Genomic DNA, 15,387 nt, shown 5'->3' with positions numbered 1-15,387 from the left:
TCAAATTGAACAGGTGTCCAAAGTCAGCTGGGTTAGTGCATGTTTTGCTCAAGACCGCACTGTCCGAGACCAGAAGTCACCAAGGAAAGACCCAAGTCAAAGTCTGGAAGTCGAGACAAGTGACAGGATCAAGACCAGAAGCATCCAGTTTGTGGTGGCGTGTTAGTAACACATGACTCGAAGGTATTTGTTGTTTTACCAAGTGCTTCTCCTTATTATCATATTAATGAAGTTAAAAAAAATAGCAGATCAGTGCTGGTCTTCATGAAAAATCCAGAGTCTGGCCAGTTCGAGACTGAGACCAGACCAAGACTTTTGGGACTCAGGTCCAAGACAAGACCTTGAAAATGCGGTCTCGAGACCGGTCTCTCGAGTGTTCCAACGCTAGGGGCTGGGCCACAGTTCATGCGTCCACGACCCCAGTGAGGATAAGCACGAAAGAAAGAACGGTGAGAAGTTAAAAAAAAAAAAAAAAAAAAAAGCCTGGTTGTCTTTGCAAGATGTGCATTAAAACGTAAAATGTAGCAGCACTGCGCAGGATTGGAGATTAGCCCCCCGACCTTCTCCTCATGACACTGACCAAGCTTTAAAAAGGCATTTGCTCCAAAGCAATCAATTCCGGTGAAGAAGATTAGTGGCTGCTAAAGCTGAAGATGTGCCGGTGCCAATTTCGGTGTCCTCCATCATTCCACCCGTCAACACTCCTCATTGGCCCGCTGACGGGTCGTGATTATTTTGCCAAGAAAAAGAAGTTCAGAAGTGAATTCTGGAACACATATACCATTTGTGGGGCAACACGCTAACCTAGTGGTTAGCACGTCCGCCTCGCATTATTTGGAGAAACTGCTAACACAATGTTCAGTTCAAGGTTTCAAATTTTTGTGGTGCCCTTTGCCCCTTCCGCAAGAATAGAGCCGCCCCTGCACTGCAGCCGAATCACATCTGCATATTCGCAACCACAACAAGAGCAATCTGCAGCAACCTGACAATCATTCAAGTTATATTCGCTTGAGGATCATTAATATCATCTGTTCACTAATTGGATCCTGACACGGAGGAGAAAGCGGCGCAAATTATTTTCGCTTCTGAAGTTGAATTATCTTTTTTTTCACCTGGGAATTATGAAGAACAATTCTGGTACTATTTTGTTTGTAAATATTTACTTTGCATTTTTACATATCCAGAAAAGCTCTATATAAAACCAGTTTATTATTAGTTGTAGTAGTTGTCAGGGGCGTCACAACTATATGGTGGAGTTGGACCCCCGTCCTCTCTTTTTCAACACCCACACTTTTCGCTCTGCCTTTTTTTGTTGTTGTTTTAAATCGGGTTGCGGGCCGTGCCAAATGTTATTTTTAGTACAATTTAGTACAAATTGTGCAAAGGTGTGAATGTTGCGATCACGTTTGTCACGTCAGCTGCGGTTCGCTCCAGCTCACCCGCGACCTTAATGAGGACAAGCGCTGTAGAAAATAAAGGAATATACTAATTTTGTTCCAGGATGACATATCTTTAATTATCACGGTTTGGTAGTCACGCACTCGGGTCAAATGTGACATGTGACTATGTGTGCATTATCAGGGTTTCCAAAATGTAGGGTGAGGTTAAATGAGGTTACAGCAATAGTCTACATCATATATTTTAGGAAGTTTGAGTCCAGGGGAAGAACTAAATTGGACCTTTGCGTTTTAACCCGAAAAAGTTTGTGACAAGCTGGTCTAAGTGAATCCAAAATGTTAGGCCACGTGACTTTTGACTCGGGGTCGACATTCTCATAGGGTGTTCGGTTTTTTTGTTGTAGCTTCCATCCGCTACATCTGCACCCAATCTATCCATTTTCTTTACCAATTGTACTGTAGCCTGTCCCAGTTACCTTTGGACATAGAGAGCTATATCTACATATAGCCATCCATCCATTTTCTATATCGCTGACCCTGTTTAGGGTCGCGGGTATCTGCGGTATATATCGTTTTTACACAACAAAATGCACAAATGACAACCGTAACCTTGCATCAAAGGTTGAGATGGAGACATGAGCGGTCTGTCACCCTTGAAGCAATTTAGGGATTCAATGCCTTGGTTAAGGACAACTAATCTGTACTCAAGAAACGAAGGTTCTGTAAGATAAAGTGGAAGCCCTGAGGTCGTACAATTCCCCAAAACGAGAGAGTGAGTATCAAAAGAAAAAAAACTCCACAGGTGTTTTTCTTTTCTGTGTTCTTGTAAACACTAATGGAGGTTTCGATTGAGTTATGATGACCGTAGAAGAGAAAATGGAACTTATTGTGACGTGGGAACGCAGTACAATGCGGCTTGCCAAAACATTGGAAATAATAGTTGGGTTCACCGCACATGCGCAAAGGGGCTTGACCCCATCTTTTTGACACACAAGCAATGTATTCTGAGTGATGTATTTGTCGACACCGTGCTTCGTTTCCTTCAAGTGTTCCCAACTCAAGTGATTTATCCACTGGGGAGCTTGCCAACAAACACTTTCCTTCTTTTAATGCTTGGGCACTTGCCCCTCTCAGCATTCTGCCAGCCTGGTTCGCTTTTTATTTGGCACAAATTGTTTACCCCCTTGGAGCCGTTCCTAATTCAACAAAACCCGTGCAGAGAATCAGTCCAACATACATTACAGCTTGTGTTTAGATCTGTCGTGATGGATTTTCCAGACTTAGCTTCTATTGGGTGCCGTTAATGACATCATTTGTCAGTGGTGGTACACACGCAGAGGCAGTTTTGCTGGTGTGCGGGGTTAGGAAAATCTACTCTTTCAATCAAATCTTGTGGAATTGTGTGACAAGAGCCAAGGAAAAACATAGACGGGGATAAAGGTGCTAATCCAAGAATTGTATTTATCATTGAGGAAAATGTTTGGTTTTACGATGGCGTTCCTTTCCGCACGACACCGTGTTTGCAAACCGTTTGTACAAACAGTTTGTAATGCAAAGTTACTTCCTCCCTCATGATGGGATTGGAACAGAAATGTCCCAACTTTTCACTGTCCGACTCCCTGTTGGAGCCGTTCACTACTCTACTGTTCACTGTTCACGAAAGAAACAACATTATTACCTCTCTGACAAGCACCTACACGTGGAAATACTGTATTGTTCATCCATTTCTCAGTTCATTTGTGCCACTTACTAAGACACGTACACACTGCATTTGGTTTTTGCGGTTGGGTGTGGGACGCCGCATTTATAAAGCAATAGAAAAAATTGACGACAGATTATTAAAGCAAATTATTTTAAGTTTTAGCCGCATGATTTTTTTTCTCAGTCTGCTCATTATAGTGACATGCTGACATTTTTTTTTTTGCTGTGCCAGTCTGTAACCTCCTCTGGGCATCAGAGGCAGAAAGAAGCTCAAACACACTCCACCAGAAACCCGACATGAATTTTTGAACACAGACAGCGCTTTCAGATCTTTTGACTGTAAAAACAATTGCACATGCGAATGGATTTCGCAGAATATCAGAGTTATTATACCTGAATTATTCAAAATGTTCACCCTGTATTTAGGTGGCACCTTTGGAGTGCTTGAATAATATTTGACCTACTTTCACTTTTGAACTACTGTAATCTTATTCCATCAACATGGCCACTGTCAATTAATCAAGTTTATTTATTACAGGAGGGGTTTTGTGCTCTCTGGTCACCTGACCCTTTAATATTTAATCAATTGGAGTAGACATAATAATAAGAACACCTCTTAGTAATGACATTGATGAATGCTATCTCTGGTCAATGGCTAACCACATGCAAATTTAAAATAACACACTGAACGATATAATCTAAAATCACATACAGTATAATCTGCACATTTAGTCTAAAATAACATAAAACAATATATCTATTTATTTATTTATTTTTCCTTCTACTTGTTAAACTGCTGTCCATATGGCATAAATGCTAATAAGCAATTAGCTTAGCGACAGAGTTAGCATGCTTAAAAGCCCCTTTTGACTTAAGGCAATAGGATATAATATAATAATATAATATAACTCATTGAGCACTTCATTTTTTAGTAGATGTGTTGTCAGAGGTGAATACTGTGTATCATATGGTTGAGGCTTCTTGTGTGTACCTGCAGAAGTCTCTTTCGCAGAGTAAACTATTACAAAAAGCTATTCATGATTTATTCATGAATCCACTTTAACGAAAGAGGGAAGCTTTGCTGCCGCAGCTGTCAGAATTTGAGAATCAATGAAATGCCTCCAAATGTGTGTGTGTGTGTGTTTTGTGGCCTACCTCACGGAACAAGGCGGACCGGGATCAGATAACAACGCCCACATTGCCTCGATGTGCATTTTAACCCAATCAAACCTGACAAGTGTGATGGACGCATCAGAATCAGAATCAGAATCATCTTTATTTGCCAAGTATGTCCAAAACACACAAGGAATTTGTCTCCGGTAGTTGGAGCCGCTCTAGTACAACAGACAGTCAATTTACAGAACACTTTGGAGACATAAAGACATTGACAAAAAACAATTGTGCAAAAAGATGCAGAGTCCTCTAGCACTTAGAGCAGTTCGAATGACTAATATCGCAATAGTCCGGTGCAATGACCATTGTGCAAAGGGCGCTGAGACTTCAAGGAGTGTATGTGGTTTAAAGTGACGAGTAGTGCGATAATCTCGGACAATGGTTGTGCAAATGTTACGGATACTCCTCAATCAGTGTGCAAATGGAGCAGATGGCGAGACTACAGTGAGTGCACGGGTAATACATAATTGGCCCCACGGAAATGTGACAACGAACTCAAGTCAAAAAATTGCCAGCTTGTTGTAATGGAATTATAGGTTAGCTGTCTAAGAAGTTGATCGCAAGAGGGAAGAAGCTGTTGGAATGTCTACTAGTTCTAGTTTGCATTGATCGGTAGCGCCTGCCTGAGGGAAGGAGCTGGAAGAGCTGGTGACCGGGTTGCGGAGGGTCCGAGAGGATTTTGCACGCCCTTGTCTTAGTTCTACTCTCACTGATGGTGTAGTGGTACACTCGCCTGACTTTGGTGCAGGCAGCGTGGGTTCAGTTCCCACTCAGTGATGGTGTGAATGTGAGTGCGAATGGTTGTCCGTGTCTATATGTGCCCTGCGACTGACTGGCGACCAGTTCAGGGTGTAGTCCGCCTTTCGCCCAAAGTCAGCTGGGATAGGCTCCAGTGTCCCCTGACCCTAACCAGGATAAGCGGTGTTGAAAATGGATGGATGGATTGTCTTAGTTCTGGCAGCGTGCAAGTCCTCAATGGTGGGTAGGGGGGTACCGACAATCCTTTCAGCAGTTTTGATTGTCCGTTGCAGTCGGAGTTTGTCCTTTTTTGTAGCAGCACCAAACCAGACTGTGATGGAAGAACACAGGACTGATTCGATGACCGCTGTGTAGAACTGTCTCAGCAGCTCCGGTGGCAGGCTGTGCTTTCTCAGAAGCCGCAGGAAGTACATCCTCTGCTGGGCCTTTTTGAGGACGGAGTTGATGTTGGTCGCTCACTTCAGGTCCTGGGAGATTGTAATTCCCAGGAACTTGACGGTCTCGACGGTTGACACAAGGCAGCTGGACAACGTGAGGGGCAGCTGTGGCGAAGGATGCCTCCTGAAGTCCACGATCATCTCTACAGTCTTGAGCGTGTTCAGCTCCAGGTTGTGTCGGCCGCACCACAGCTCCAGCCGCTCCGCTTCCTGTCGATATGCAGACTCGTCACCGTCTTTGATGAGGCCGATGACAGTGGTGTCATCTGCAAACTTCAGGAGTTTGACAGTCGGGTTCGCTGAGGTGCAGTCGTTCGTGTAGAAAGAGAAGAGCAGCGGAGAGAGGACACAACCTTGGGGTGCCCCAGTGCTGATGCTGCGTGTGGATAAGGTGGCCTCCCCCAGCCTGACCTCCCCCAGCCTGTCCTGCCTGTCAGAAAGCTGTAAATCCACTGGCAGATGGCAGGTGAGACGCTGAGCTGGAGAAGCTTGGATGAAAGGAGTTCAGGGATGATGGTGTTGAATGCTGAGCTGAAGTCCACGAACAGGATCCTCGCGTAGCTCCCTGCACTGTCGAGGTGTTCTAGGATGAAGTGCAGTCCCATGTTGACTGCATCATCCGCAGACCTGTTCGCTTGGTAGGCAAACTGCAGGGGGTCCAGCAGGGGACCTGTGACACTCTTGAGGTGGTCCAGCACGAGACGTTCAAAGGACTTCATGACCACAGATGTCAAAGCGACAGGCCTGTAGTCATTCAGACCCGAGGTTGCAGGTTTCTTGGGGACTGGAATGATGGTGGAGCGTTTGAAACAGGATGGAACTTCGCACATTTCCAGAGATCTATTGAAGATCTGAGTGAAGACTGGAGCGAGCTGGTCCGCGCAGACTTTGAGGCAGGATGGGGACACGTGGTCCGGGCCTGCCGCTTTGTTAATCTTCTGTTGTTTGAAGATGCGTCTCACATCCTGTTCATGGATGGTTAACGCAGAAGTCAGAGGTGTGATTGTGGTCGCGGGTGCGGCCGGGTGGGCGTGTGGTGTGAAACTGTCCTTTTCAAATCTGCAGCAGAAGGTATTCAAGTCGTTGCCTAGTGTGCTATTGTTCTCAGCTTGCCTACGGGCAATTTAGAGTCTCCAATTAATGCATGTTTTTGGGATGTGGGAGGAAACCGGAGTGCCAGGAGAAAACCCACGCAGGCACGGGGAGAACATGCAAACTCCACACAGGCGGGGCCGGGGATTGAACCCGGGTCCTCAGAACTGTGAGGCTGACGCTCTAACCAGTCGGCCACCGTGCCGCCTAAATTAACAATATGTCTATTATTCTTGTGTGTGGATGAAGTATCCAGTACTGCATCATAATGAGAGCTGTCTCAAATATGCTGCTGGAAATGACTTACAGTAGCGGCAATATCTTTTCCCCACCTTTCATTATATTTCATTCTCCCTCTTCTGAGTTGACGCATGAAAGTGACAACGGCGGCGACGGGAAGCCTCCGTTAGCGAAGCAGATGAATCGTACAGCAAGAGCTGAACGTGCAGCGTATGTGGCGCGATCACTTTTGTATGAGCTCAGCGCATTCGTGTTCTTTAGTGCTGGTTTGCCAGCGTGTGTCGAGAGCTTCTGACTCTCGTCGGATTCCTAACGAGCTGCTGTTGAGCGACAGTGCGAGACTCACGCACATTGTGAATAGACTGGAGCAGAGACATGGGCCACTTTTGTGTGTGTGTTGTTGTTGAGGATGTGGTTGATGAACAGGATGCCTATTGGTGAATGTGTTAGTTTGAATATGTGTGTTGGATATTTCCGACAGTATAAATGAAGCCCAAGGGAGTTGTTGAAGACGTGATTATTATCACACTTTAAGCAGCGTACGTCTGTTATTTGGACCCTCTCCCTCTGACTTTGGCAGCCTTGGACCATCAGGCCCTAAGCCCATTTATCCAGGCGTTGCCATGCGTGTGGATTTGTCTTCAAAGGTATGGTCGGGCATACTAAAGGACGGGCCTGTCATCACTATGGCAGGTAGGAACCAAATGAAAAACTCCAGGCAAGAGGTCAGCATAGGCAGCGGCGACTTTGAAGCAGTAGCGTGAAAAAGAACAAACTGGCAAGTACGCAGAATGAGAATACGCGAGGCGCAGGTGAGGAAAGGCACAAACAGGAGCAGGTGAGCACAAGACGGGACACACGCACGCACACACAGACATGACAGAGCATGCGAGAATTGTGTCCCGCTGGGGTTATATTGGATTTATGGTCGTCATTAAAGTCTTTCTATTTTTAGTGTGCAGAGCAGTGGGTCACCGTTATATTTTGTGCCGATGTAGGCCAGAAATGGTCTCTCCTTCAGTTTTGACTCAATGGAGCAACGACGTACGCCGCACGTCTAAGCGCCAAATAAATAACGATTTTGCGCATAACTGTTTGTTTCCGTGTAAAGCGACACATCAGATATGTCTGTGTTTACATTCATGGAACCAGCTGCATACTCCAAAATTGCACGTAAGTAACTCCACAAACGTCAAGATCTGCAGTCACAGCACCTAAATAAACAATAATACATAACGGATACTAATATTATACAAGACATAGTCTTTACTATAGTAACTTCAACAGTACTCGACTAGCAGCCGTCAGCGGTTATTTAGAAAAGGTAACTAATAAATGTTCTTCCTCGCTCAACCTTGCATCATCTGAGGAGGTTCTAAATTTATTCGCAGAGTATGAACAAAAACAAGTGCGAACATATTGATTCATCACAGTTTTGCGCGTCAAACGTGCGTACGGATGCTTCGTGAATGAAGGCCGATGTCCTTTTTTTTAAAAAAAACATTTACTTCTCCTTCCAACTTCTCCGAAAACGCTTCTGATTAGCTACAATCTCAGTAGTCGTTAGAGGTTATAGCGCTACCTGCTGCATTGGCATGTTTCTGACAGCATACACATTTAAAAAAAACATTTAAAAAAAAAAAAGACATTAGTGTGGGCTGATTTGTTTAATGCCAGAGTGAGGAAAAGTTTTAAAATGATTTTTATTCTCTCATTATACCATCCTAATTGCCGGGGCTCTTCTGACTACACGTTCAAGAAATATGTTCAACTTTCACAGATCTTCTTGTGAAATCTCTAAATGAAAAGGTTATTGCCCATAGCGTTCTCCTCTGACAAAGAAAATGAGGAATACTTGTCAGACTTCGCCGCCGTCAAGGGGCAATATAGATAAAGAGGTCAAATGTAGATTTGCAGAGAACTATCTTTTGTGCACTTTCATCATATTTGATGGAGGAAAAAATGATGTTCACACATACATGGGGAAAAGAGGAAGTGAAAAATGTTGTGTCATGAAAAAAAAAAAAAAAAATATCACGATGACTCCACCGTGATACAAGCAACCTCTCTCGCTCTTGTCTTAGCTTTCTGTGTTGACAATTTCAGCTGAAATTGTTTGGGAGCGGTCTAAAAGATGGGGGGGAAAATGACAAGATGTACGGCCATCAGCACAACAAAGAAACTTAACAACAATAGAAGGAGCTTTGTTTTTAAGAGAGATGACCCGCCTGCGCATGCAACGATAAGGTCTTCACACAACGCTGCACCGCATTTATTTATGTTAATATCGACTAATGTAAAGTTTGAAACAACAGCACTGCGATCAAAGCTGCCCGAAAGGGTGATCACTATACTCGCTATAATCTCTCAATGGGAAATTTAACTCACACGCTGCCGTACACAGAAAGCAAGGGATTTCGTTTTGTGACTCACATCCTAATGATGCCCAAAAGCCCCCGTGAGGCATGTCAGCCTCTTTGATAGAATCTGAAAGAGAGTGGAAGGACAGAGAAACATCTGCAACATGAAGTGCAGAGTGTAATTAGAGGGCTTTCAGCTTTTGTCAATCTAGTTAGTGCAGACATTAGCCCGTCTCAATTGAGATCATTCGCTCAGCACGATTTGCTGAAATGTCTCTATTAGGTTGTAAACTAAGAGAGGTTGCATGATGTCACATGATGTTTTTATGAGTCTGATCGTAGCCAGCCCAAGGCATACGCCAACTAAGCACCTGCTAAGCACTCCGGCAATACGAGGGGCCCCCAAGAGCAATTAACAGTCAACAGAACCACAAGTATTTAGGAATATTTTTGGATTAAGGTAGTTAACTTAGATCATTTTCACTAAAGCCTTTGAGCAGTTTTGCATTGTTCGAAGAACTAACTATCGAACTATACAGTATTTACTTTTTAACCATTATTTGTCATCTTGTTCCAGGTGACTATTCATTCCTTAAGTAAGTATTTTTATATAGCTAAGAAGCGCTGACGTCTAATTGAGCTGTCACCGTGATGAAAGCCTGAGAAGCGGCCAGGTTGCGAAAGGGAGGGCGGAAGGGCGGCGGAGTGACAGACCGATGCATCACTAGAAATGATCAATGGAAAGTGGATGAATAAATCATAGAAGCGGAGGCGGTGGTGCGATGAACGCATAGACGGATACGTCGAGAAGAAAAATAAGACACCGTGAGGCTGATGGTTGCATTCGGACGCTGCAAACACGCTGTCCAAGCGTGGGTCAGATGACCGCGCTTTTGTCCGTCCGTCCATGCGCCCGTCGGAAAATCAACATTGCCATCCCGAGACAATCGCAACAGTAGCATCATTATTTTAGGGTAGCGTTTCCCATAAACACAGTGTTAGGGGGGCACTGGCCCCCCTGATCCCATCCCAGAAATGCTATTGCTCATAAAAGAGACACTACAATACAATATCATACATACTGTAGACAGTATTTTGCAATCACATTTTTTTTTTCTGCCACGTCCCAGAAAATTGCAAATAGCAGTTTTGTCGCAGTTTTTCTGTGAATTACGAAGGTTAGGTTTAAGAAAAATGCAAATAGGTATTTTCATAAATGCTGAGCTGCAAATACTGTACCACTTTGTTGTATGTACGTGAAAAAGAAATCTTAAGACGCTCAGGAGGCGACGTGGCACTCCCATCAATCTACAACCCCAATTCCAATGAAGTTGCGACGTTGTGTTAAACAGAATACAATGATTTTCAAATCATGTTCAACCTATATTTAATTGAGTACACTACAAAGACAAGATATGTAATGTTCTGATAAACTTTATTGTTTTTTTTTTATTGTTTTTAGCAAATAATCATTAACTTAGAATTTTATGGCTGCAACACGTTCCAAAAAAGATGGGACAGGTGGCAAAAAAAACTGAGAAAGTTGAGGAATGCTCATCAAACACCTGTTTGGAACATCCCACAGGTGAACAGGCGAATTGGGAGCAGGTGGTTGCCATGATTGGGTAGAAAAGGAGCTTCCCTGAATTGCTCAGTCATTCACAAGCAAAGATGGGGCGAGGTTCACCTCTTTGTGAACACGTGCGTGAGAAAATAGTCAAACAGTTTAAGGACAATGTTCCTCAACGTACAATTGCAAGGAATTTAGGGATTTCATCATCTACGGTCCATAATATCATCAAAAGTTTCAGAGAATCTGGAGAAATCCCTGCATGTAAGCGGCAAGGCCAAAAACCAACATTGAATGCCCGTGACCTTCGATCCCTCAGGTGGCACTGCATCACAAACCGACATCAATGTGTAAAGGATATCACCACATGGGCTCAGGAACACTTCAGAAAACCAATGTCAGTAAATACAGTTCGGCGCTACATCCGTAAGTGCAACTTGAAACTCTACTATGCAAAGCAAAAGCCATTTATCAATAACCCAGAAACTTCTCTGGGCCCGAGCTCATCTCAGATGGACTGATGCAAAGTGGAAAAGTGTTCTGTGTCTGACGAGTCCACATTTCAAATTGTTTTTGGAAATTGTGGACGTCGTGTCCTCTGGGGCAAAGAGGAAAAGAACCATCCGGACTGTTATGGACGCAAAGTTCAGAAGCCAGCATCTGTGATGGTATGGGGCTGTGTTAGTGCCAATGGCATGGGGAACTTACACATCTGTGAAGGCACCATTAATGCTGAAAGGTACATACAGGTTTTGGAGAAACATGCTGCCATCCAAGCAACGTCTTTTCCACGGACGCCCCTGCTTATTTCAGCGAGACAATGCCAAACCACATTCTGCACGTGTTACAACAGCGTGGCTTCGTAGTAAAAGAGTGCAGGTTTATTGAATGTTGTTAAAAGAAAAGTTGATGTAACACAGTGGTAAACATGACCCTGTCCCAGCTTTTTTGGAACGTGTTGCAGCCATAAAATTCTAAGTTAATGGTTATTTGCTAAAAACAAAAACGTTTATCAGTTTGAACATTAAATATCTTGTCTGTGTAGTGTATTCAATTAAATATAGGTTGAACATGATTTGAAAATCATTGTATTCTATTTTTATTTATGTTTAACACCACATCCCAACTTAATTGGAATTGGGGTTCTATTGTTAAAACCTTAGTTCTCCAAAGGACCCCTCTTCAATATTTGCATACAGTGTTGCTCTATATGTCGCGACATCTTCCTCTCACATATGATGACAAATCCCCAATAAGCTAAGCTGTAGCTTGTTCCCAAATGGGTTTGAGGAACAACCAATTAACGCCCATCACTGGTCTTCGAATAACAAACAGCCACTGACTGCATAAGCAGAACGTGGTTTCGTGCGCTAACATGACGAGCCACGCACGTGCATACTGTTAATGAGTCCGTGTGAAGTGTGGCACTTGACGGGACGTTGCTGTCTACTAAAGAGGACCAATTATTTTTACACTCCAGTGAAGTGATGATATCACATGTTGTTGTTGATAGCACATCTCACGAGTCATGACATCATGACATGTTTTCCAATTTTACAACTAGGAGCAGTGTTCTGACAGTATTTTATTTTTTTTTTAAAGAGGAATCAAGCTGTGTGTGTTTGTTGAAAAATAGGCATACATTATATATATATATATGTATATATATTTTTTTAAATTCCTTTTTTAAACCTTGGTCATGCAGAATGGTGGCGCCGTATGCTTTTTTTTTTTTTTTTTTTTTTTTTTTAATGCTGGAGCAGTTTTTCTGTGCAACAGGGGAATTTGAAATCCTCCCTCTGCGGTTGTTTGTATTGTAATATTTATTGTAAAGGCACTCAGACCGAACAAGATCTGTGTGGTGAGAGAAAGCGAGAACAGAGAAAAAAATGAAAAAAATGGCAAAAAAACAACAACTGAATAACACGTTACCTGTAGGGACGTTTCAAAAGGACTGTGTCTCTGTGAGTGAACCCTACATCAAGCAACTCGATCCCATAAAGCGTGTCTACGCAGAAATGTTAGTGAATTAACTCCATCACACTTGCATGTTAGTCATTTGAAGTTTTGTTTTTAATGTACATATTTGTATAATTGTGCACACATTTGTACGTATCGCTCGGTACACACACGTCTCCAAGACTGCCAATGCACACACACGAGTGGAAGTAGAGCCGAGACTCACTCTCGCAGCTTTCAGCAAACAATTTCAAATAACATTCACCTACATTGGCGCATTCACTTACATTGGCACTTACATTTTGGTTGATTTGATTCTTTAATGTTGAAAGTCTTGCACTCAGTCGGGCCATAAGGGCTCATAAATTATTCATTACTCATTTTTTATGATTAATCTTGTGTGTCAGTTTAATTTACAGAGCCTGTCACGCTATTATACGCCATATTACAAATACACGCACCAAAAAAAATTTATATTTCAGTGTGAAAAAGCTTTTAGAGGCCTTGACGATTAAAGCCATCTTTTTCTTCCCCCCCCCTGTTGCCCTCGCGACCTTGTGCCGTCTCTCCGGCCGTAGTGTGCGGTGAAATGGGCTCAGAGGAGCGCACTTCAGTCATGTCGCAGAAGATCTCCTCCTTGTCACGCAGCAACAGCAGCTCCTCATCCAAACACGACAGTCGACAGGTAAAACCACACCTAAAGGTGCCGCCGTGCACATCTGCTTACTTGTTGTCAGGGGCGGTCCTAGCTTGAATGACGCCCTGGGCAAAAACCCTGTTTTCCACCCCCCCGTCCCCACACACACATACATATTTGTGTATTTTCTTTAAAACAAATGGGATTATAAACAAGATGCAATATACAAATACAGCAACAGCAATAAGAAATAAAAAAACAACACACTATTGTCATAACAATAAAGCTATTTCCTTACCGGCATTGTTTACTTGTTTTTTCCTTTCTTTTAAAATTGTGAAGCTGACGGCTTTGACCTTTTCCTCTCCATGTTTACGATAAGTGTTCAATTAGATTTGCCATCATTCCCAAAGATCACCCACGATGCATCTCCTCCTCAGAGGGTGCGCCAATTCCTCATACAAATGTTCACGATTGACGCCATTGATGTTACGCCATTACAAAGCATTTCATGTAGCAATTTTTTACATTTATTTGGGACCCCCCCAGCAATGCTGCCCTGTGCGGACGCACATAATGCACATGCCTTGGTGTTGATACGCAGACCACAAATTCCAGCTCGACGAAAGTCTGCACTCTACTGAGTCTCGTTTTCTTTTGTCCTATTCCATGATATTGAACATTTCCATCAAATCCCATCTTCTCTCATGCCTCTACACATTACTGAAGCGATTGGCACCACTGTTGTGGTTGTTGTCCCAAGCAATATATCATGATTTTTTTTCATGCACCACAACAGTTTTTCCATTTATAAATAAAAGCAGGAGGTTGTTACTGCTGTGGTGCCCACAGGTCACACCACCACCAACAACCAGGCTGGCGCTCTCGCACAAGTTTTTGGCTCCACGTACAAAGCGAGCTATTACCTAGAGGCTTATCATAACATAACCTCGACATGTCTCTGATTCCTCAACAACGCTGGAGGAACCACAACATGGCATATTGTCTTGTAATGTCCGTCACTGCTGACGCTTTCCAAGTGTGTTGCGACCTTCAAAAACGAGCGTTCAGACTGTCAGACAGACAGTACGTATGTCCAATGACTCACAGTGTGACAGCGTCACTGGGGGATGTGACAAACCCTCAAATAGAGGGTCTTCGTTTAATACTCCTTTGTCGGTTACGAGGGTTTCTTTTAGAAAGATTGGACCCCACAAATCACTTTCTCTCTTTCTGATGACATTTATTTTCAACTCTTTGTACGCTGGGAAAGTCATTTTTCAAGAGGAGTCTATCACCGAGCCAACTAAGCCTTGACAAGGACATAATTTCTTCTTGATTTAGTATTGAGCGTTTCATTTCCATTGAATTATGTTTATTTTTTCCCGCAGGACAGCTGGGAAATTGTGGAAGGTCTGCGTGGAGGCTTTGGCAGTGTCGTGGAGCCGCAGAAACAGGAAAGCTATGTGCTAAAGAAAAGAAAGTGGCCCCTAAAGGGCTGGCATAAGGTATGCTCTCGTGTCTTAATACTAATGTTTTTAGTCTTGTGTTCTTTTCGACATGGGCAAAGCAAAACATGGGATCCCCATTCAGAATCCCCCTTGCATTGACCTGGTGCTCAATCCAGATCGTACTCTGCCTTCTGCCATCTTCTTCTTCTTTTCCTTTGGGCTTGTCCCTAGGGGTCGCCACTGTGCGTCATCCTTTTCCATGTAAATCTCCTGCATCCTCCTCTCGAACACCAACTGCCCTCATGTCTTCCCTCACGACATCCATCAACCTGCTCTTTGGTCTTCCTCTAGCTCTCTTGCCTGGCAGCTCCATCCTCATCATCCTTCTACAATATACTCACTATTTCTCCTCTGGACGTGTCCAAACCATCGAAGTCTGCTCTCTCGAACTTTGTCTCCAAAATATCGAACCTTAGCTGTCCCTCTGATGAGCTCATTTCAGATTTTATCCAACCTGGTCATTCCGAGAGCGAACCTCAACATGTTCATTTCCGCCACCTCCAGCTCTGCTTCCTGTTGTCTCTTCAGTGCCACTGTCTCTAATCCGTACA

At 43.5% G+C, this 15,387-nt stretch overlaps 1 protein-coding gene across 5 annotated transcripts in view; it reads left to right on the top strand.

Annotated features, from left to right (window-relative positions):
• osbpl3b (oxysterol binding protein-like 3b) overlaps positions 1 to 15,387 on the top strand; it is a 30,570-nt gene that overhangs the window by 945 nt on the left and 14,238 nt on the right. For 3 of the 5 annotated variants that reach the window (XM_061777530.1, XM_061777529.1, XM_061777526.1), the window contains exons 1-3: positions 7,293 to 7,637; positions 13,267 to 13,373; positions 14,717 to 14,833. In XM_061777530.1, the coding sequence (XP_061633514.1) occupies positions 13,278 to 13,373; positions 14,717 to 14,833 (213 nt within the window). In that variant the 5' untranslated portion in view covers positions 7,293 to 7,637; positions 13,267 to 13,277. Of the gene's footprint in view, positions 1 to 7,292; positions 7,638 to 8,628; positions 9,047 to 13,266; positions 13,374 to 14,716; positions 14,834 to 15,387 lie in introns of those variants that run through there. The other 2 variants (XM_061777528.1, XM_061777527.1) reach the window with 2 other exon arrangements.

Source organism: Phyllopteryx taeniolatus, chromosome 6 (genome assembly GCF_024500385.1).
Source record: "Phyllopteryx taeniolatus isolate TA_2022b chromosome 6, UOR_Ptae_1.2, whole genome shotgun sequence".
Lineage (NCBI taxonomy): Eukaryota > Metazoa > Chordata > Actinopteri > Syngnathiformes > Syngnathidae > Phyllopteryx > Phyllopteryx taeniolatus.
Note: the sequence above shows the minus strand (reverse complement) of the source record. Positions and strands in the feature narration are given on the sequence as shown.